The sequence below is a fragment of the Equus caballus genome, chromosome 3, assembly GCF_041296265.1.
Source record: "Equus caballus isolate H_3958 breed thoroughbred chromosome 3, TB-T2T, whole genome shotgun sequence".
NCBI lineage: Eukaryota > Metazoa > Chordata > Mammalia > Perissodactyla > Equidae > Equus > Equus caballus.
Genome location: NC_091686.1, coordinates 5658446 through 5681352, shown reverse-complemented (window position 1 = coordinate 5681352; position 22907 = coordinate 5658446). Strand labels below are relative to the sequence as shown.

At 45.2% G+C, this 22907-nt stretch overlaps 2 protein-coding genes across 7 annotated transcripts in view; one reads left to right on the top strand and one right to left on the bottom strand.

Moving 5' to 3' along the window:
• The window catches only part of CHD9 (chromodomain helicase DNA binding protein 9), a 232292-nt gene extending 230343 nt beyond the window's left edge, over window positions 1–1949 (bottom strand). The window contains exon 1 of one of the 3 annotated variants that reach the window (XM_023636982.2): window positions 1437–1949. The gene's annotated coding sequence lies outside the window, so the exon portion shown is untranslated. The remainder of the gene's footprint in view (window positions 1–1436) is intronic. The other 2 variants (XM_023636978.2, XM_023636977.2) reach the window with 2 other exon arrangements.
• Window positions 1614–22661, top strand: CHD9NB (CHD9 neighbor). Of its 4 annotated transcripts, XR_011437304.1 has the most exons (4): window positions 1614–2092; window positions 6222–6412; window positions 15269–15406; window positions 20249–22661. XR_011437304.1 is itself a non-coding variant. In XM_070262938.1 (2 exons), exon 2 carries the CDS (start codon window positions 8910–8912, stop codon window positions 9066–9068), a length of 159 nt encoding a protein of 52 aa, XP_070119039.1. In that variant the 5' UTR covers window positions 1968–2092; window positions 8805–8909; the 3' UTR covers window positions 9069–9203. The 4 variants fall into 4 exon arrangements, 2 of the variants coding, with proteins under 2 accessions (XP_070119039.1, XP_070119040.1); XR_011437305.1 differs by lacking the exons at window positions 15269–15406; window positions 20249–22661 and adding an exon at window positions 8805–9911; XM_070262938.1 differs by lacking the exons at window positions 6222–6412; window positions 15269–15406; window positions 20249–22661 and adding an exon at window positions 8805–9203 and having other exon boundaries at window positions 1968–2092.
• The last annotated feature ends 246 nt before the right edge of the window (window positions 22662–22907 follow it).

Genomic DNA, 22907 nt, shown 5'->3' with positions numbered 1-22907 from the left:
TATTTTGAATGAATGAATGAGTCGATGCAGTGAAAGTGTTTCATTTGCAGCCATGATAGCTAGTGCTCGCGGAGAATGCGCCCCAAGCTGCCCTGTGCCAAGTGCTTTCTCTACGATCCTCACTCACCAAGGGAAACAGCAGATGATCGTACGTGCCCACGGGCTCTGGAGTCAGACAGCTGGGGTTCAAACATGGGATCTGCCTCGTATTAATTATATAATTGTGAGCAAGTTCCCTGGCCTCTCAGAGCCCCAGCTTCCTCAGCTATCAAATGGGGTCATTACAGTTCTGCCTTGTGGGTTATGGTGAGGGGTCACTGTGGCAACGCACAGAAAACATTTAGCGCAGCACCTGGCCCAGCGATGCTCGTAGGAAACGTTATTTCTCACTGTTAATAATTCTCCTGGCAATTCTAAGAGGTTTACACTATCGTACCCATTTTGCAGATGAGGAAACCGAGGCTAGCGGTGGTTTCATGGGTTCTCGAAGGTCACATAAGGAAGGGCTGGCTCTGGGGACTCCAGGCCCACGCTGGTAACTACTCGGCTCTTATATAAATATAAGGGGTCATATTTATTAGTTCTAAGGGCTCTTACTCTGCCTGCTCACTACATCTACCAAAATGATGGGGGCAGCTCCAGCAGGCCCCCTGAACTTCTGTGGGATCCACCCTCCCTCCCTAGTGAGTCTTCTGTCATATTCCACATCAGCGTCTTTCTGTTCCCTGCCCACTTTCGGTTCAACCCTTTCAGAACCAGCCCTATTGGGAAGGAGGGTGTTGGTTTGTTATCTTGGGTTTGACAGCTCAAAGGCAGAGATATTTCCTGCTTAAAAGGCACATTAAACAAGAGGAGGGGGAGAAAGGGAAGAATCAGCATTCTGGGCTGCAACACCGGTCCTCAGGTTTTCTCTAACCCTTTGGATCAAGGGCCCTATGACTTAGCCCTAGCTGGAATCTCCTAGGAAGCTTTAAAAAATGCAGATATCCAGGCCCCAACCCAGACCACTTACATCTGAGTCTCTAGGGGGTGGAACTGGGGCATCAGCAGGTTTTTTTTTAACGCTCCCCGAGCGTTTCCAGTGAGCAGCCAAGTTTGAGAAATGGGGCTCCGGGTCTTTTCTGCATTCAGCTCCAAAGCTGAAGTCGCTCTGGGCACTAGGAATTGCGTTTTCCTTTTAGGACTTGCCGTGCGGAGATTTGGGCAGGCTTTCCAGGGGCGCAGGCTAGGGGAAGAGGTTTGCGTGCAGCGACCTGGTGCTCTGCCTGCCCCTAGGCCCAGCCTGGAGCCCGCGGGTCCCCGGGTCCCCTTAGGCAACAACACGTGTGGCCGCTCCGACTTCCCCGCTCAGACCGCACGCGGGGCTCGGCGGCCGCCGCGCCGCCCACCCCAACCACAGAGGTTCGAGGAAGAGGCCCGGGGCTCGGGAATCCTACCTCGGCTGCCGACGCTGCGCTCCAGTCCGCGGAATCCTGGGGCTGGGGCTCGGCGTGTCGCCGGGCTCCGCGGGAGCTGGCCTCCGCGCCGGGGGCGCCGCTGGAGCGCAGGCGCCACCTAGTGGGCGCGCGGCCGCGAGGCGGGAGCGCGGTCCGGGCGGAAGTGCCGCCGGGGCTGCCCACGTGGGCGGTTTCCAACGCGCCGAGCTCCCGGGCGCGGATCCCGGCTGGGTGGGACCACCTTCCCTCCCTAGAGGGCGCTGGGAACTGAACTTGCTGAACTTTCTCTTAGGGGCACGGAGGGGCAGCCAGGCCCTGGCTTCCGGCCGGGGATCCGTACTGGGATTTTCCTGGCTGGACTTAGCGATCTTTCCTTCCATCCAAAAGCTTTCAGTACACCCCAATTTGGCAAAGCCTCTCTTTTAATTATGCTGGGAGCATCAGAAGATGCAGGGGACTGGGTTTCTCTCAAGCCTACGGAGGCCTTTCCCCTACCAGCAACCGTTTATTATTGACATCCCTCCTGCCCCGCCCGCATTTTGCCCTCCTACCCTGTTCCCTTCAGGCTCTTTGGCTGAACTTTATTAACACTCAGTCTGCGTCAGACCCTGTGTAGCTGCGGACACCGTCAGGTCCCTTAGGAGTTGGCAACCCAGGTAATCTTTCTCACCCGGGCGCCCCTAGCATTTCTTTGGTTGGGGCTGTCCTGGCACTGCAGGACATTTAGAGGCTCCGACTCCCTGGCACTAATGTCAGTAGCCACCCCTTAGTCGTTGTCTGGGTGGGGGTGGGGGTGGGGGTGGGGGGGTGTAAACCTGCCCTAGGCTAAGAACCTATTAGCTGATAATTAAGATCAGGTGACAACGAAGTGCAGCCTCCAGGGGAGTCCCACTGTCAGGCTTTTTCAGAGCACTGGGCACCCTCAGCCGCCTTCCTTTCCTGAGGCTTCCCGTATTTATTATTTTTTCTGTGAAGACATGCCAAAACAGGGTTACAAAACTGGTGGACTATTCCAAGTGCTTACATTTCATTTATTTCTTCGTTCAACAAGTGTTAACTAAGCACCCATGTGCCAAACACTTTTCTACAAACAAGGGATACCACGTAGGACAAAACACCCCCAAATCTCTGTCCTTGTTGAATTCACATTTAATGTAACAAATTAACACTTGTAACACACACACACAAATGTAATACAATGTAATTGAGCTCTTTACAGGATAAGTACAGGATTTATAGAAAAAAATATGAATTTATAGGGCACCGAAGGCAGTGTGTCTGGCGGTGAATAGAAGTTTTGCAGAGTTATACGGGGAATGTCATCTTTCAATCCTGGCAGTTTATCTGTGTGATATCTGGGGATAATTAACATCACTAGTGGAAATATTAGAGACACTTTGTGAAAGTGAGGTCTGTGCCAACTTCCCCATCCCCCACCTGTGTGTGCCTACTTAATCTTTGGCCTCTCTGTGCTGGTGTAACCTGGTCGAAGTGACCACCAAGGGCAGAGGGGGAGGAGAAGGTATCACCTGTAGGCAATGCTTGGAAGGGCAAGGGGCAGCGTGTGCTTGTGCATGTGCACGTGTGTGCGTGTGTGTGTGACTGACGGGGGCCAGCCCCAGCCTACTCATGGCAGGCAGGTGCCCTGGTGAAGGTGAATTGGTCAGGGAAGAGCTGACAGGTCCACTTCTCATTCTTTCACTTTCAAGTGTCTCTGAGTCACTTCCAGACCGCTCTGGTACCAGTCTTTGCAAGAGCTCCGTCCCGGCACCTCACCCCACCGTCCCTCAAAGCATGCCTAGGCAAGGTCCTAGATTACAACCTCCAGGATTCTGACGTCAGGCATCACCTGATGAGGTTAAAAGCCTCCAAGAGACTTTCTCCTCTGAGTTCTCCTAACATTTTTCCCGTTCCAATAATCACAGTGTTTTGGAAACTACAGTTATCAACAGGTCTGTTTTCTCCATAGGTGGTCTCTTTGAGGTAGAAGCAGAGTCAATAATAATAATTATTATTATTATTATTATTATTTGTAAGGTATTAAGCACTAAGAACTTTAGATTGACTGTTTAGTTTAATCCTCACAATAATCCTATGAAGTTGGCACTGTCATTTTCCCCATTTTACAGGTGAAGAAGTCGAGACTCATAATTCTCAACTCATTTGCCTGAGGTGGAAGAGTTAGCAAGTAGTGTGGCCAGGGCTTGAATCTGGGTTGCCCGACTGCAGAACATTTGCCTTTGAGTGCTTCACTAGTGTTCATTGAGCACCTACTGTGTGCTGGACACTGTGTTTTAGCTATGGGACAGGATGGACCAGCTGCTCTCCATTTATCCCTCTTGTTCTTTTGTTCTGCCCATCCCTTCCTTGAAAGGGAGAATTTTGTTTCATTTTGTTTTTTAATAAATTCGCAGTTATGTTATGAGATATAGCCTATTTTCAGTAGGAAAGGTCTTATTTATCTTCCAGAGTGATGCTCTATTAAAAAGGGTGAGACTCTTCTATTGTCCAAAGTGGGTGGAGCTAGAAAGGGGGGCTCTAGGAACATGTACAGGATGGTGTCAGGACCCTGGCAGAAGGAGGGGTAGAAAAGGAAGGAGGGAGGGATGCCAAAGAGACCAAGGGGGAAGGGCCCGGATGCCCATCCCAGGAAGGGCACTTGGTCTTGTGAGGCTGACCCTGTGGACTGAATGGCAACTGGACTTTTGGTGTCACTGTATATCTGTGATTGGCAGGAGTAAGCTAATCACTTTTTGGTCATGAATTGCATCTGCAAACCCTGCCAGATGTTATGAGGTGTAATAGCAAGATGACATGTATGCTGTCTCATTGACTCTTCCCCAAAGTCCGGGAAACAGAGTCACAGATGTGAAGCAACTTTATGAAGGCCACACAGCATGTACACTGTAGAATTAGCATTCCATCCCTATGGAATGCTACGGATTCTCTAGCTGACATTGGTCCTAGATCCTAGAGAGCATCTAGGATCCTCTTAGGCTGACAGTGTTGCTTCTAACCGTGACCATTTTTAGCTGCCTTTCCATAAAGGAGTGAATTAAACTGAACTCCTAGGGAGAGGTTTGCGTTTCTTCATTTTGGCCATAATGTCCTTTTTCTCCTCCAGCAGCTGATATTCTGCTCATCCTTCTAGGTCCAGCTCCAGGAAACCCTCCTCTATCCCCTTTCCAGTGTGACCCCTTCCCTGTATTAAAGCACTTACTGCGTTCTGCCTCGTAGTTTTATTCCCTGTGAAGCTGTTACCTCCGCCAACAGATTCTGTGGCCCTTGAGAGCAGGAGCTAGGGACTTCTGGTTGCCTCTCCACATCCACTTTCCATTCCTCTCCACCCTGCTTTGCGTCCTGGACAGCTGACCTAAATGGGCAAGACCAAACGCTTCTATGCCCACTGACTTCAAGTTGAGTTTGGCCCATGGGAGCCCTGGGAGAGACCAGAGGGAGGCAGGAGAGTGAGGTGGGGGTGCTTGTTCCCCCAGCTCTCTTTCTGCAGGGTGTCTTGGGCTGGCCACTCTCTTGACCCACATCATGGCTGTATGGTGGCCCTCTGTACACAGCCTTCTCGGCCTCCACACCCAGGCCCCCTTAAATGCGATTCACTAAGGTTCTAGAAACTGTGCAAAACCCCAAATGGAAATTTGTACCATGTAGCTCAATAAACAGCTGTTGAGCAAAATTAGGGGCAGGTGTGTTTGTTTGTTTGTTCAAGTGAGAAGCAGAAAAGAAAGGATTTTAAATGATCTTGAGAACTAGGACCAGATGGCAAATAAGCCCCTAGGTTCCTTGCAAACAGTTTTTATTTGTTTTTTTGTTTAGATGATCTTTAAATTTTTAAAAGAATTTTCTTAGTATGCAGCAAATTTGACTTTTTAAAATTTTGGTGTACAGTTCTATGAATATTAACACATGGATAGATTTGTGTAACTACCACCACAATTAGGATACTAAACAGTTCCATCACCCCAAAAACTCCTTCAACCCGTCACTTTTGTAGTGATACCACTGATCTGTTCTCCATCCATATATTTTTTTTGTGAGGAAGATTGGCCCTGAGCTAACATCTGTTGCCAATCTTCCTAGGTTTTTTTCTCCCCAAAGCCCCAACACATAGTTGTATATCCTAGTTGTAGGTCATTCTAGTTCTTCTATGTGGGAAGCCACCACAGCATGGCTTGATGAGCTGTGCGTAGGTCTGCACCCAGGATCCGAGTTGGCGAAACCCTGGGCCACTGGAGTACACGAACTTAACCACTTGGCCACACGGCTGGCCCCCTCCATCCTTGTATTTTTGTCTTTTCAAGAATGTCGTATGAATGGAATCAAACAGTAGGTAACGTTTTGAGACTGCCTTCTTTCACTCAACATAGTGTCTTTGAAATTCATCTAAACTGTTACATTATCAATAGTTTATTCCTTTTTATTGCTGAGTAGTATTCCATCATATGAATGTACCATAGTTTATCTATCCATTCACATTCAGGTTGTTTCCAGTTTCTGATTATTAACAGAGCTCCTTGAAATATTCCTGTACAAGTTTCTGTGTGAATATAGGTTTTCTTTGCCCTGGGATAACATTATGGACTGATGTGTTCTCCCCAGATTCATAGGTCGAAGCTCCAATCCCCAGTGTGGCTGCATTTAGAGATAGGGCTTTTATGAAGGTCACTAAGGTTAAAAGAGGTCACAAGGGTGGGGCCCTAATCCCACGGACCTGCTGTCCTTATAAGAAGAGGAAGGGACACCAGAGCCCTCTCTCTTTTGTGAGCACAGAAGAAAGGCCAAGTGAGGATGCAGCGAGAAGCTGGCCGTCTGCAAACCAGGAAGACAGCTCTCACCAGAAACCAAATTTGCCAGCATGTTGGTGATGGACTTCTAGCCTCCAGAACTGTGAGCAAATGTCTATTGTTTAAGCTGCCTGGTCTGCGGTATTTTGTTATGGCAGCCTGAGCAGACCAATACAGGTAAATGTTCTATGATAAGTGTATGTTTAGCTTTGTGAGAAACTGTTTTCCCAAGTGGCTGTACCATTTTGTATTCCCATCAGCACTATCTGAGAGTTCCAGTTGCTTTGCACCCTTGCCAACATATGGTATTGTCAGTATTTTTTCCAAGGAGTTTTTATTTGTATTTTCTATGTTGGTATTTTTTTGTGTGCTGCATTTTGTAGGTAGTAATAGCTAAGGAAGCAGTCTAAAACTGAAAATATTTTGAAAGTGTCCTACCGAGGTCCCATCCATCTTTGGGCTGTCCATACACCATTTCTCTTTTCTTGTCTTTCTTTTGGTCTCATTCTATTCCTAGGGCAACGTCCCCTAGGCCGAGACAGCTGGTGATCCGGCAAATTGCAGTCCTCATCAGAGGTGAATCCATTTCTGAGAATTGAGGAGGTTGGGTGTGGGCAGGGCTGGCTTCATGGGCTCCGTGCTTCATTTAAAGTTCTACTGTCGTCGTCTTGAAATTCTTAATCATTTTTGAACAAGGGCCCATGTTTTAATTTTGCACTGGGCCCCACAAATTATGTAACTGGTCCCGGGTGTGGGGGCCACAGGCAGGGTGGGGCTTCTCACAGGTTCGCTTAGCAAAGGGCTCTCATCTGTTCCCACCGACCACGTCTCTAAACTAACCCAAGCTCAACCTGAAGGTTTACCTGGCTCCTGCGAACTCCTGCTGCCTGTCTCTTGTGCTCACTTGGGCTAAGCATGATTAATTTGGAGACTTCACAGGAGGATTGTTAGCTTAGGATCCCAATATCCAAATGAGGATTTGCCTTAATTAGGCACTCTTAATTGCAAGGCAAATGGAGCCTCCCTCTTCCACCCTAACACCCCCAAACTGTACTTTGGCATTTATGTGGGAGAGGTAAGTCAGCAGTATCATAATGTATTCCTAATTGTTACTCTGCCAGCCCAGCTGGCAAGACGTTCACTCAAAGAAAGGTGATTTATAGGGGAGTTTTACCATGTTCTTGCAGATCACTGAATGCCCGGGTCCAGGAGAATGAATGGTATTAACCAGAGGTGGGGAGAGGAGGATGGGGCGCATGGAGGGGTGGGGGTGAGAGGGAAAAGGGAATGGGGGGGTCACAGGCTTGGGAAGCAGCATCCTGAGCTGCTGCTTACCAGGCGCGTGACTGACCTAACGCCTCTGGACTTAATGATTTCAACTCTAAAGTGGAACCAACAACACTGTCTCCTAGGACTGTTTGTGAGGAGTAGATGAAAGGACTTATGTAAGTGTCAGAGGCTGGCGTGCACCAGTCCTCCATAAGTGGAGGGGAATTGATGTCACCTTTGACTGCTTTGTGCATATGTGGGAAAGAATAAATTTTTGTGCTTTTCTGAAAAGCCACTTCACAGACTTGCTTGATCCTCTTTCCAGCTTCCTAGGAGCTGGGTTAGGATTACCAGGCCCTTTTTTTAGAGTTAGGAAAAGGAAAGTGAGGTGATCAGAAAATAAAATCAGAGTGGAATAGAACTCAGGAGGGGCTCACTTCAGTTCCGTAGCCTGCAAGGCTTCGCTAGAAGTATTTACATCAGAGATCATTCATTCACAGCTTTGAAAACCTCAACCCACGTGTCCCAGATTAAAAGAGCAATGACAGGCCAAGGAAGCCGATGACATCTCTGATGGTGTGTGAAGATGGGCCGATGGGGTCTTTAAAATAGATTAACGTAGTGATAGAGTGGAATCCGATGACTTCGGCTCAAATCTCAGCTCTGCTATTTCCTGGCTGTTAGTAACTACCTTAAATAAATTACTCCATCTCTGTGCTTCAGTGCCTCCATCTGTCAAACGAGGATTAAATAATATGATCTGCCTCTTTGGGGTGTTGTGAGGATTAAACAAGATGAGGAATGTGAACTGTGCTTGGCACCGAGTGGCCCTCGGTCCCTGCTAGCCTGCTAGTTCTTTTCATTCCCTCCATGTTTGGGTAACCCCTGGAGTCCTCGGTGTTAGCCCTCCCTATTCTTCAGCCCTAGGTGGGGTTGGCACTCTAGGGTAGGGGAACGGCCTCCCAGCGGGGGGTCTGTGAGTCGCGGAACTGAATGTGACCCCGGGAGGGCCCCCCCCCACCCCAGGCTAGTTGCGTGGTAACGGGGCTTGCCCTGTGAGGACACGCCCTGGTGTTTACAGGTAACTAGGTGGGGGGTTGTAACTTGTAAAGAAGTTAAAGGTTAGACAAAAGAGAATTCTTCCGGGGAATGAATGGGGCTCAGTGCTTGGAACTCGCCGGGTCAGCAGGAAGGGCAGCCGTCCAGGCCCGGCCCAGCCCATGCAGGGGGGCCTCAGTATGCAGATGGGACCTGGCATCTCCCGGTGACCATAGAAACCCAACCAGTTCTCTTTCAACAGTGCTCTGAGGAAAGGTTATTTAACTCCGGCACCCGAGGATCAGCTGCACAGCCTCGCGTCTTCTTGGAACATCCCAGGGCGCTCAGCCCTTAGCATCCGGTTGAGATGGGATGCCACTCTAGCAAGAGCACCAAGGTTGTGGGGGAGTCTCAGGAATCTGGAGAACAGCCTGCGGGAGAAGAGCCAAACCTGGAGGCTGGCACTGAGGCAGCAGATGGCAAAGACGCCTCGTTGCAGGATGGCGCCCCTGAGCGGAAGAGCTGAGATGCTGTCCTCTGGAGCCAGACCCTCGCCTGGGTCCTGGAACTGCCTTTGGCCAGTGAAACCTGAGACAAGCCCCAGTCTGAGAAGCTCTGAATAGAGGGAGGAGAGAGACATCCCCACCTTTGGGAATCAGGCTTCAGAAGTTACCTTCATCAGCCTTTGCTCATTGGAGTTTCCAGGAAGATGAGGCCGTGAGGAATCCTGGTTCCCCAGCTCTCCGGTAGAGAGGACAAGAGAAGTCTTCCCACATCATGGGCCTTTTCCACAGCTTCTGGAAATGGAAGAGCCCCATGACAGACTGTTCTGGTTCTCGTGACTATCTGCAGCTGAGTTGTGACTGTCCAGGGACCCCCACCTGCCTCACCGTGAACTCTGAAAGCTCTGTGGTCATGGCGTCCATTGGGGTGTGTGGCTCTCAGTTCTTTCTCCTTCTCTCTCTCCCTTTTGTCAATAGCTGGCTGAATAGCCAACATCCCTAACAGGAAGGTTTTGCATTTGGCTCACTCCACACTGTTCGTATGAATAATTTAATATTTAACTTGGAGAATTGTTAATGAGTTATGGGAACAATCAGGATCAGACTGTGATCACGTAAACGGAAGGCCACAAGGCCTTGATCATCCAGTAAGTGGAGCGTTGAGAGCTGGTGGGAAGGAAGGAGGAGGGATTTGTGTTCCTGGGTTTTTAATCCCAGAGCAATGTCCCTCTGCTGATATTCATGTGTCTCCTCATATCCAAAGTCTGTCAATTTGCACCCTCTGGCATCTGAGCTCTCTGTATCCAGCCTTCGAAAATATTTCGCTGTTTACTAACATGTCTGTCAGCCTTTCTTTTTTCCCCCTACATGTGTCTTGTTTTTAATTTGACTCAAAAGTGTTTTAATTTGAAATCAAATAGACATGTTTGCAAATAAGTGATGACACAACACATTTGAGAGACAGGATCGAGGATCCGAGATTAGAGGATCAGCAGGGAGGGGCGGGTGTGATTCTGAAGGACACTTGAATAGAGAGGCTGCAGAGCACTTGCCTTGTGCCGGGCAACTTTACATGGATGGCTTAAGGTAACCATCACAACCATGCCCATTTTAGAGATGACGAAATTGAGGTACCAAGAGGTTAAGTAACTTGACTGAGTAGGGCCAACCAATATGGGGCGGAACCCAGATTTGACCTCCAGCAGCGTGGCTCCTGAATTCACGCTGCTAACTACTGCAGAGTCCTGCTTAAAGTGGAGGGTCTTTCTGTGAATAAATGGAAATCACGTCCCATTACAGCCTGTGCCTCGTGGGGACCATTTGTCTTTACTCATTAGGACCTACCTGCCTGTGGAGAAGTAGGCAACTGGTCAGCTGGGAGTTGCTCTTTTGTACCTTGGGTGATGCATTGAGGGCCTTTTATTTTTACTCAGGTGGCGGTGGGGGAGGGTATGGGTGGGGAGGAGAGAGATGGAGTCAAGAATGGGAGGAAGAGAGAGAAAGAAAGACAAAGAGAAAGCGAGGCAGCAAGCTACTGGAAATGACCCCTCTTTTTGGCCATAAAAACCCCAGAAACTGAATAGGAATCTTTTGAGATGACAGGGCAGCTGGGCTAAAGAGAAGGAAAGAAGGAAGGAAGGACAAGAGGTAAAGTAATTCAGCCTGAAAATTGACTACAGAAGGTTCCTTTTGCTTCAGCAGAGCCTGATGTCTTCCAAGGAAGGAGCAGGAGAGATGGGGCCCCGTGAGCTGGCCCACAGCTCTGCTCCGTCCCTGGAGGTGGCAGATGGTCCGTAGGCCAGGAAACAGGCCTGGGCTTGCAGCTGGGGGGCAGGAAGTTTGGGGCCTTTTTTTACAGTTTACTGGGGATAGGCCAAGCTCTGGTAGCTGCTTTCAATTTTTTTTTAGACAATTCTGCTCTTCTCCCTCCTCCCTCCTGATGGAAATTCATCCTGCAAAACAGGGCTGTGTCTGATAAGAAGCTGCTCACACTGTCCACCCTCAGGGCTCCTGGGAACAGTTCTCAGCTGGTGATGAGGCGTTGAGGCAGGGTGCCGCTTATTGCACCAGCCCCTGAGAGGCGGAACTCACAGCTTCCTACCAAATCAAAAGAAGAAGGCTCCAGGTCCTTTCAAGTTCAGAAACAGAGGGGTTTGTTTCACTTCCTTCTGGGAGAGTGCAAAGTGCTCATTTAATTAAATTCAAGATCTCTGAGGGCTTTTAAAAACAGGATTCTTCATCCACCTCCAGCTGTGGCAAGCATGTTGCAATTTGCCAGGAAGTTAATCTGTCTCAGGAAAAAGCACCCAGTTTCTGTCGAAGGACATTCCAATTGTTCCAATGGGGCCCCGTATCATTCATCTGTCTCCCTCTGAGGCTCAAGTGCCTGGTGAAAGTGGTTAGAGTTGTATTTGCTCAAACATAGCTTTAACCTCTCACAAGACAGGTCTGCACAGACTGCCCATGACTTGAAAGTCATTGCTCTAGCCTACTTCCCAAACTACTGAAAGACGAGGGGTTGGTTTACTACTCAAATTATCCATCCACCTATCCTTCTACCTGTCCATCCATCCATCCATCCAACCATCCATCCATGCATCCATCCATCCATCCATCTATCTGTCCATCCGTCCATCCATCCATCTGTCCGTCCATCCATCCATCCATCCATCTGTCCGTCCATCCATCCATCTATCCATCCATCTTTCCAGTTGTTCATCCATCCATCCATCCATCCGTCCACCTAATCCATCCATCTAATCCATCCAATCCATCTGTCCATCCATCCATCCATTTTTTCATCTACCCATCCTCCATCCATCCGTCCATCCATCCATCTTTCCAGCTATTCATCTATCTAGCTCTCTCTCCATTCATTCAGCTCTTCCCTTGGAATTTTCAGTTATAGGAGGCAATAAATTTCCCCTTTTAAACCAAATCCATTCATTAAGCAAATTTTTATTGAAATTCTACTCTTCTCTATCACTCATTCATTTATTCTTTCCTCATTCATTTATTTCTTATCAGTTACTGGGTGACTATGCTATGCTAAACCCCTTAGTGTTAAAATTTTGAAGCATGTCTTTGTGGGAGCACAGCCTGGAACAGGGTGGTCCAGAGAGAGCTTTCCAGCCCAGATAAGATCCACGTTGAGCCTTCAAGAGTAAGTAGGAGTTAGCCAGGGAAAGAGGATGTGTGTTTCAGGAGAAGGGGAACATATGACTCAAGATTGGAGGCTGCATAGGGCATGATGTGCAGTGTTGTGGGAGCCTGAAGGGCACGTCACACAATGACAGGGAGGTGAAGCTGGAACAGTATGAAGGATCAAATTATGGAGGGCCTTGTACTTTACACCAAGAGACTCAGAGTTCATCCTAATGGTGATGAGGAGTCCACTCCACTGAAGGGCTTTAGGTAGAAGAATGATGTTAGGATATCAATTGCTTTTGACTGCTTGGTATCCTGCCTTCTGGTAACAAATCCCATCTTTTCCCCTTGGGGAACCCTTTTCTTACCCAATGTCAGTTTACCAAATTGGGTGGGGCCGATCCCATTCTCAGGCTCCAGGCCAAGTACTGCATGTTCCTGGTCAAAGTGATTTGTTCAAGGAAGGGCATCTGACCCAAACAAGTCCAATGAGAGTCTTCTCCAGGAATTTTTGTTGAAGCAATTAGGAAAGAAGTATTCACTTTCTTTTGGAGTTAATAAAATTGTAAGATTTAAGCCTGAAACTTCTTAGTGGCAATTTTTCCACCACTGGGGATGACCTGTTTAAGAATGAATCCACAGAGGAGAGTGGAGCCGAAAGAAGGAGAGACATGTTCCTGATGAACTTATTTGGTCAACTGGATCCAGCCGTGCCAGAAGTCTAATTCTACTCCTAGATGCTTTACACAAGCCAATAAATTCTCACTTTTTTTTTTTTTGCTGACAGTGACTTGAATTTGGTTTCTGTCACTTTTGAAGAGTTCTGAGTAAATCAGATCAACTCAGATTTGTACATTAGGTAGAGTACCTGGGTAGCTGTTTGAGGATGGAATTGAGAGGATAAGGCTAGAAGCAGGATTACCAATTAGGAGGCAATTGCCTGACTCAGGAAAGGAAGATCTATCAGGTAGCTATTACTATTTATAGCTAATTTGCAACCAGCCACAAAATCTCATTGGCACACAAGCATAAGCTTTTTCGTCTTGTTCACATGTCTGTGTGTCACTGTGGTTCAGATGATTTAGACTACCTGAAGATGTGTTCACATGACAAACAGCAAGAGCACAAGAGACCAAGTCTAACTGCACGGCCAGAGTTATATTCTCTATCATTCCATTGCCAATAGCCAGTCACACGGCCAAATCCAACATCAACAGGGCAGGAAAGTACCTTCCTCTCATGGAGGTAGGACGGGGGCTGGGGGGTTGGGGGAGTGAATATTTTCTGAACAATAAGCTACTCTACCACAAAAGGGATGGAATGAAGAGGACAAATTCAAGAAATATTTATGGGGCAAAATCAACTGGTTTTGGTGATTTATTTTACATAGGGGTTGAGGGAGAGAGAGGAGTTATTACTGCCTATAAACATAGGTTCCCTACCTGCCACATACGAGGGGCCAAATAAAAACTGGAACACCAGGCTTATGGCAAGGAAAGAGTTTTTATTTCGGGTGATATCAGCCTGGAGATGAGAGTGAGCCCTCAAATTTCTCTCGTTTCACCTCATCTCCCCGAAAGAGGGGAGGCGAGGGATTTTAAAGGTTTGTGAGGAATGGGGCTGCTTGTAGAGAGGTGGGGGGAGTCAGTGGCTTTGCTGGTCTGAGCTTTTCCATCAGCCTGCGGTCAGCCTTGGGATGCTGCTTGCAGGAAGGAGGAGGAGATGATAAGGAATCCAGGTAGGAGAACTTGGCCATCTGTTTCCATGGCAGATAGTGGATTCTGGAGCCGGGGATCCAGGGAGTAAGCAGGGAAAGAGTGCTTTGGTTTTAATCCCACATATGCTGGGTTTAATATAGGGGGACTGCTATCAGGGCCAGCATCAGAGTCAAGGCTTCTACTTGGGTGATGAGGCTGATGATGGTGCCACCATGTGAGAAAGACTCTGGGAGAAAGGACAGGTTTAGAGGGAGGATGAAGAGTTGAGTTTTGGAAGGATTGAGTTTGAGATGCTTATAGGACAAAATAAAAATAATAATGACAAATGCTTATATCACTCTTACTATGTCCAGACATAGTTCCAAATGGTTTACATATAGGATTCATTTAATCCTCACACCACCCTATCCTCATTTTATAAATTAAAGCACAGAGGATTGAGTAATTTACCCAGCCTTTCAGCTCTCAAAAACAGAGCTGGAACATGAACTAGGAGGTTGGCTCCAGAGGCTGATACTTGGGGAATTTATTTGGCAGTTGCGGGGGCCCTCTTGCACCCTCAGAGCTGGTATAAAGATTATTTTAAAGTCAAAACATTTGTGCACAGAAGATGCAGAAAGAAATCTTATCTGAATTTCCTTATCTGTCTAAATCAGAGCCTCTAGAAAATATAGCTGCCATTAAGCCCCTCCGAGGGAGTTTCTTGTGAATTGAGCTGCCAAGAAGACAGACTGCCCATTCCATTAGCATCAAAAAGCCCAGTAGAACCTTCCATGCTCTCCCACTGAAGCCCTGAACACCCGCTCCCTTTGTTAAGTTGATATATACCCACCTTTTCCCCAGTACTAGTGATGCGGGCTCGGTGAGTTGAGGAGTCGAAAGAAAGATTTCTTGGACTCTCAAAGTCTGGCAGTAGTGCTCTTTTATTCAGAGAATAGTATGGAATAGCATGGGGACAGGACCCATGGGCAGTGAAGAGCTGCAATGTGTTGAGAGTTAAGGCTAAATTTAGAAGGCATGGGTATGTGACTTATTTTTACTAGACAAAGGAAAGATGATGTAAAAAGTCATTAAATGGTATCAGTGCAGGTGGGTCTGGTTATTGTGTGGTTGTATAACTTTAGATGTGCATTGGGTCATATAGATTGGCATGTAGGCCAGGATGCCCTGGGCTTCTCTCCCTGGGGCAGCCCTAATCCACACCATAAGATGCAGCGGGTCATATAGATTGGCATGTAGGCTGGGACACCTTGGGCTTCTCTACCTGGGGCAGCCTTGATCCACATCACTAGGAGCTCCCCCATGCAGCTATGGAAACATGCCCTGTGGTTTTGCCTGTTAATCTGTCTTTTTCTCAGTTAAATTTTCAAGTCTCAACCACTGGGCCAGAGCTGGAAGGGGAAAAATCTTGGCAATGAGGATGTGACTCTTGGGACTCCCTCATCACTCTGGAGACTGCCCCTGAGATCCCAGGACGTCTGACCACTCGGGCCAAGGTAAACTTTTTTTTCCCAGTCAGTCAGACTCTTGGATTCTGCTCTGGGTCTGGCCGAGTAAGGGCAGTAAGAGTTTCTCCTTGTCTTTTCTAAAAAGGTTTTCCAAATTTTAGATTTATAGGCGATAACTTGGTTATGACTCATTGTTTGGATGCTGTGACTTGTTATAGGTAGGCCTTGTGCCTGTATCTTGTGCTGCTCTTTTGTTTCATGCTGTCTATAAGTGTTATTTGCTTCCTCAGAGCTTGGCTTTGGAAATTAGAGAGAGAATTCTATCTGGTTTTCCACCTGCTGGGGGGTGCAGGTTGTCAGGTCAACTGCCAACCATCAGGTTGGAGGCCCCAAGAATTTGTAGTCAGCCAGGCAGAAATGTGAATAGCCTGGGCACCCATCTGTGACTGGTGTCCTACTGACCATTGCCAGCTCTCATGGGATTTGCCTAAGTCTAAATCTTAAAGGATCTCATCCTATAAGGACCCTCGTCTCTTTCCTCCTTGCCTTTGCTTATCACCTGTGGCAATGGAGATCCTCATTTTCTTTATCCCCGGCTACCTTTAGGTATGGGGCTGCATCTTCTGTGCCCTCTCTGGGGATGACTTTTGTCTCCACGGTTAAGCCATAAAAATGCTTATGGTCTGAGTCACAGTTGGAAGGAGTATGCTCTCTGAAGCTGGGTTAGAGTCTGGCGTCTTGGTTTGGAAGGAACCTCTTGGGCTGGAAGTTCTCCTTCCTGGCTTTGGTTTTGAGGCTTCTCTGTTCTCCTCTTGGGCTGAAAGTTCTTTCTGGCTTTTTGTTTCAAGGTCTTTCTGTTCTCCTACTTGATCCTGTGGCTCTTATGGGAACTTTTCAGTAGACTAAACTTCCTCCTTCTCAAATCCCTGCTGACCGTATGCTCTGCCTGTCTGGCACTGATTGTCTGCTTCCTTTCTTGTTGGCATGACTTTACTAAGGATAACTTAGAACGTCAACAGTTTCTTTGAGAAAGCTTACATCTCCCAAGCTGGCTTCCCTAAGATTTTTCCCTTCCACTCCAGCCCCTCAACTTCATATAGTCACTGGAACTGTGGTAATCCCGGCCCTCCTTTCAGTAGACTCTTAAGAGACTCAGGAACCCTTAAAAGCAACCATCTGAGGCTGAAAAAGAAAGAAAAAGACTAATTGGAAACAAAATTTAGTCCACAGCCTCTATTAGATTATGTGCTAGGAAAAAAGGAAAAATCTTAAAAGTCTCCTCCACAAATATTAGTAAAAAGCTTTACACCCATGGTGAGCAGGTAACAACTTATTCCATTTGCCAGAAACACAATTAGGATCAAAATATATAGTGGAGCAAAGACGAGAATCAACTCTTACATATAAACTAGTGAAATTTAGATGATTGTATGTCTTAGCCCGTTTGGACTGCTGTAACAAGACATCACAGGCTGGGGGACTTCAACAGCAAACATTGATTTCTCGCAGTCCTGGAGGCAGGATGCCCAGGAGCAGGGTGCCAGTGTGGTAGGGCTGTGGTGAGGGCCCGTTTTCTGGCTTGTAGACAGCTGCCTTCTCACTATTTCTTCACATGGCTGAGAAAGGAAGAAAGAAAGAAAAATGAAAGAGAGAAGGGGAGAGAGAGAGAGAGAGAGGAAGCTCTCTGGTGTCTCTTCTTATCGGGGCACTGATCCCATCACTAAAGCTTCCCCCGCATGCCTTAATTATCCCCCAAAGGCCCCATCTCCAAATACCACCATATTGGGAATTCCAGTTTCAGGGCATGAATTTGGAGGGACATAAACATTCAGTCTATAGCACTGTATTTATGCCTGATTCATGGCTAAAATTTTAGAATGAAAACTATAAGATCTGTATCTGCATCTGTCTGTATAGGTATGTATATTACGTATAAATGATATTTTCCTGCCTCTGGATGGTATTACCAAATTAATAAAGAAGCTCTATTCTAATTGACTTTGACAAAATAGACACTTATAGAAATTAAACATCCCCCAAACTCTCTGAAATACTAAGCCAAAAGTTTTTAAGTTCGCGTGATTTGGGTAAATGAGACTAGTCTAATATTGCTGGTTTAATAACAACAGCTGTGTTTTCTGAGGTATCAGCATCGAGAATGATACAAGTGTGTGTTTTTATTCTATTTGGGTTTGCTAGTCAAATAGACTAATGTTATATTTACTACATGTTTAAGATTATAAAACTTTTAGATTTAATTCTAATCAAATTAAGTCATTATTCTGGCAAACTTTATTTCAACAATAACTATGTTCTATAATAAATCTGCCTAAAAGTAGTTTCCCAAATCTTTTTGCTTATTTGCCACCTTAAAGCTATACTAAATTAAGTTACATGGTAGCTGTTGATTACACATCTGGGTCAATTCTGAATAAAGTAAAATATTGAAATGTTAATTACTGAACATAAATTAAGTTTGTATGCTTTTGGCTTCTTATTTTTACATAGAGACTAAAAACATTTGAGTCTGTTACTAAACATGTTCTTTTGCTACATTGAGAAATTGTGCTATGAGAAGGCATATACCTCTAGAAATTGTGAGACAGTATATTCATAAATTTGCTTATCTACTATAGGATGCTAGTATATGACAGACAGTTCACAATTGTCTGCTTCCTAGTTTTCTCTGGAAAATAAAGGTTACTAAGGGTTGAAAATTATAATCAATATATATAAATGAAACTGCTAGAAATAATGAAGGTGAAGAAAAGAAAAACTCCTGTATGAAAATTATGCAACGAAACTAGGATGTGTTTTTGATAAGAAAAAGTATACAAGGTGTGAAGATATGTTTTTGTTAAGGGAAAAAAGAGAGTAATTTTGTCCTAAAGTAGTTGTTTAAACGTTGTTCCAGAATGAGAAAGAGAAAAACCTGAATGCATACAGAAGGTTGTAAAGGATCTGCAAGAGTGAGGGAGAGAGAGAGAGAGACTTTAATGTTATGTGGTCGAGCTGGCAAGGATGGAATGGTTTTATTGCAAGCTTGTAAAGTGAGCTTTAATATCAATAGTGTACCAATGCAAAACCAGTGTTTGATTTTCTCTCTTAAAAGGACAGAGTTTCTTGGGTTGTTGGTGTCCTCTTAGTAAGAGATTATAAAAGGTTTTCTCTACCTTTTGAATGATCCATCTAGGAAACAAGGATTCTGTGTCTTAGAATAATTTCCTGTGTTGTCCTTATCATGTTCTTGATTATTTAAGAGAAATGAGTCTTCTCACTTTTTAAAAGAGCTGTCTTTTTTTTTATTAAAATAATCGCGTTGCTCCCTATATTTACTTTTGAAATCTTTTTTTTTTTTTTTTAAAGATTTTATTTTTCTCCTTTTTCTCCCCAAAGCCCCCCGGTACATAGTTGTATATTTCGTTGTGGGTCCTTCTAGTTGTGGCATGTGGGACGCTGCCTCAGCATGGTCTGATGAGCAGTGCCATGTCCGCGCCCAGGATTCGAACCAACGAAACACTGGGCCGCCTGCAGCAGAGCGCGCGAACTTAACCACTCGGCCACGGGGCCAGCCCCTACTTTTGAAATCTTTTATTGTTATTTTGGTTAAATGGACCACTAAGTATTGTTGCATAGTGACCTATGCACCTGGTTCATAACTGTTTAAACCCTTTGACATTTTTGACAACTTCCCCAAATCAAATTCTAAATGAAGTCTTCTTGATCTCAAATTGACTTTGAGGTGTCCCCAAGGGCCCCTGGAAAAGCTCTTGGTCTCTCCCTTTTTAAAAAAGAGAGATGTTCAACTGATCAGGTTTATTTGATGTGTTAAATTGCATGGAAAGCATTGTCAAATACCAAGTGATGCTTGACTTTCCCTAGGTTATATTTATATGGATAATGTTATTAATATAAGTACTTGAGAAATTTTATGAAATTCCTAGAAATTTGTCAATACCCTCACTGTTCATTATATGTCTGGTATAATGTTATCAGGCATGATTCCAGTTATTATTTAAAATGTTGTATGTCACCAAAACAATCAAATTTCCTTAGTCAAATTGTGTTATTTTTATAGTGAACTTTCATCAAGTTTTTATTTTAATTTTTAAATTTTATTTATTTATTTTGAGGAAGATTAGCCCTGAGCTAACATCTGCCACCAATCCTCCTCTTTTTGCTGAGGAAGACTGGCCCTGAGCTAACATCTGTGCCCATCTTCCTCTACTTTATATGTGGGACGCCTGCCATAGCATGGCTTGACAAGCAGTGTGTAGGTCTGCACCCGGGATCTGAACCAGCGAACCCTGGGCTGCTGAAGCAGAGTGCATGAACTTAACCACTAAGCCACGAGGCAGGCCCCTCATCAAATTTTTAAGCAGGGTCGTTTTAAGTCTTTTGTCATTCACAGATAGTTATTGTTTTACTCTGATGCTTTTCTGAAAGCTCTTGAAATGAGGTATGAGCCAGAATGCTTCATCTTCAACAAAAGGATGATCTTAGACTCACGGAAAGGACTATTACATGTGCTCTGTGGTATAGGCGTCTGATGGTTTTAATAACTTTGAGATCGTACCACTGGACTGAGAAAGTTTTCCAGAACTGCAATCGAGAAGCTGATGGGTTCACGAAACCGCCAACCCGAGAACAAGCAGAACAAGAATTAATTACATGGGACTGAATGAAATAACAAAGAATCATTATAATTTTTATGAATTTTCTGTTGGAACATTGCTGGTTCTTTATGTATCTTCTGGATATAGGGAACTCTTTTCTCTGAAGCTATATATAAAATTATATGTTTCTAAACAAAAATGGAACATTTACTTTTTTCTCCCTATTTGATCCTTCCAGAATTCAGAAACTCTTATTGAGTATTCTTATTTTCAGGGCAATATAGTTCTTTGCAGAAGTTCAAGAAGAATCTGTCCTTCCTGTAACAGGATATAGTTGGAAAAATTGGTTATATAACCAATGCTTTGACTGGAATGCCATATTGGAGAATGATGTGCACAGAATCAGATAAGATCAGACACTTTTAAGGAACTGAGAACCATAAAGGTTGACTTCATGTTGTAATTCTTACAAAGCCCTCTTGGAAGAACTGGCCTATTATCTGGATTGCAGGTTCTCTGCCTTGCAGGTGAGTAAGCAAAGTCACTTCCTGGCAGGCCCAGGAACCTTAGGATATTCTGGGGACCTCAAGAAGAGAGGCATTCATCCAAATCTATAGGAACTGCAGATGAAGTCTGGTGGTGAGTTCCTGGCTTGGGTTCTTAGCCTCAAGTACGTTTTTAAAAGTACAATCTGAGATTCCTCATGAAAAGTTCCAGCAAAGCAAATTTAAAAAGACGTTGTGGTCAGTTACCTTTCTTGCTGCACTTATGTAAAGATATAGGCCAAATCCAATGAAACAAGACTTATTTTGCAATCAAGAATAATCTTACTTTGATTATCTTTGATCAAAATAGAAGGTGATTGTAGAGAGAAAGTTTATGTTTCAATGGAATACTATAAGGCATCCTTGTGGGTTATCAGATTCTAGTCCTGTTCATTGTCTTTGTGCTATTTTTCATCTTTTTGTAAAGTGGCTCCCACTGTCTTGTGCATTTTATCAGTAATTAACATTTTCACCAAGAACTAAAACTGCCCTTCTCTCAAAGCACTGTAAGTCAAAGCTGGATGATTTCATATAACTTCAAAGGATTTATCACCACAATGATGTGGGCCACTCAGAAAGTTCACCAAACGCCCGTGTCTTCCACGCCTTGCTCCAGGAAATAACCATGATTATGACACTACCATTACCATCTTCACTAAAGACGTTTCGAACCCAACATCTAGAAATCTTCTCGACTGGCTCCCTTCTGGACTCAGAAACCGTGTGTATACTCTGCTCCAATCATTAATCTTTGTTTTTCTTTTTGATTCCTCATTCTAATCTATGTTCTTCTCCCCCATGGCAGATCTTTTACCTCAGAATTTCTAACATGAATCTCTCTCCACAGCAAACAACCTAGCTTCTTTTTTTGTGTGTGAAACTTCTAGGAACGTTTCAGATGAGGGAAATATGGGGACCCTCTCAGATCCCCAGAGTTGGTATAAAGATTATTTTAAAGTCAAAACATTTGAGTGCAGAAAGATATCTTTTTGAACTTCCCTTATCTGCCTAAAGCAGAGCCTCCTGAAAATACAGCTGCTGTTAACCTCCCTCCTGGGGAGTTTCCTGAAAATTCATTTGCCAAGAAGACAGACTGCCCATACCTGTTAGCATCAAAAAGCTCAACAGAAACTTCCATATTCTCCTGTTAAAGCCCTAAAAACCACCTTTCCTTTGGGCAATCCCATGAGTTTTCCATTCTGTGTGCTCTCCTGCTTGCATGTGTGAAAACATATCTTGTCTTTTCTTCTGTTAATCTGTATTTTTTCCAGTTAAATTTGCAGGCCCCCAAGCACTGGACCCAAGTTAGAAAAGGAAAGTTTTTCTCCCAAGAGAGTCATCAGAACACACTGTCAGTTAAAGCCTTGGAGAAGATTAGCTCCCTGAAGGGAGGGGCTGCCCACAGAAAGAAGAGAACGTTCAAGGAAAGAACTGAGGAAAAACCAACATCTAAAGGGTAGTGGGGTAGAAAAGCCACAAAAGAGCTGGAGAAGGCCGAAGATCAGATTGATGGGAGATAATGACCAATGGCTTCCATGTGTGGAGCATTTACCAAGTGCCAGGCACTGTGCTCAAAGACTCTATAAGCATTGTCTAATCTGCTCTTCACGGTAGCTCCCGAAGGCGGGTAAAATTCACACATTATTGGTGAAACAACACAGTCGTGAACCTTGAGTGAATTGCCGAAATTCACACAGCTAGTTGGTGGCAGGGCAAGAATTTGAACTCTAGAGGCCATGGTTTTAGCCATGGTAGTGGGTTGAATAGTGTCCCCCCAAATTCATGTGTACCTGGAACCTCAGAATGTAATCTTATTTGGAAATATGGTTTGAAGATGTGTTCAAGTTACGATGAGGTCATACTGGATTAGTGGGTCCCATATCCAATGACCGGTGTCTTTGTAAGAGAAGGGAGAGGAGGACTTGGATACAGAGATGTAGAGGAAGAAAGCCATGTGAAGATGGATGTAGAGATTGGAGTTATGCTGCTACAAGCCAAGGAACACCTGCGGCCACCAGAAGATGGAAGGAACAAGGAAGGGTTCTTTCCTCGAGGCTTCAGAGGAAGCATGGCCCTGCTGTCACCTTGATTTTGGACTTCCAGTCTCCTGGACCGAGAATAAATTTCTGTTGTTTTAAGCCACTCAGTTTCTAGTACTTTGTTAAGGCAGCCCTTGGAAACAAATACAGCCACTGTACCATCACTGGCTTTCTTAGAGGAGAAGACTCAAGAGAGTGATGTTAGCGAATTCCAGGAGGAGAGATGGATTCTTGGGGTTGAGTGAGCGTGGAGCTTGTCCTTCTAGAGGTGTGTTTCTGAATCACACTTGAGTCTTTTTCAGGGTATGCAAGGCCATTGCCTGATCTGGAGAAGTTTTACCCCTATCCA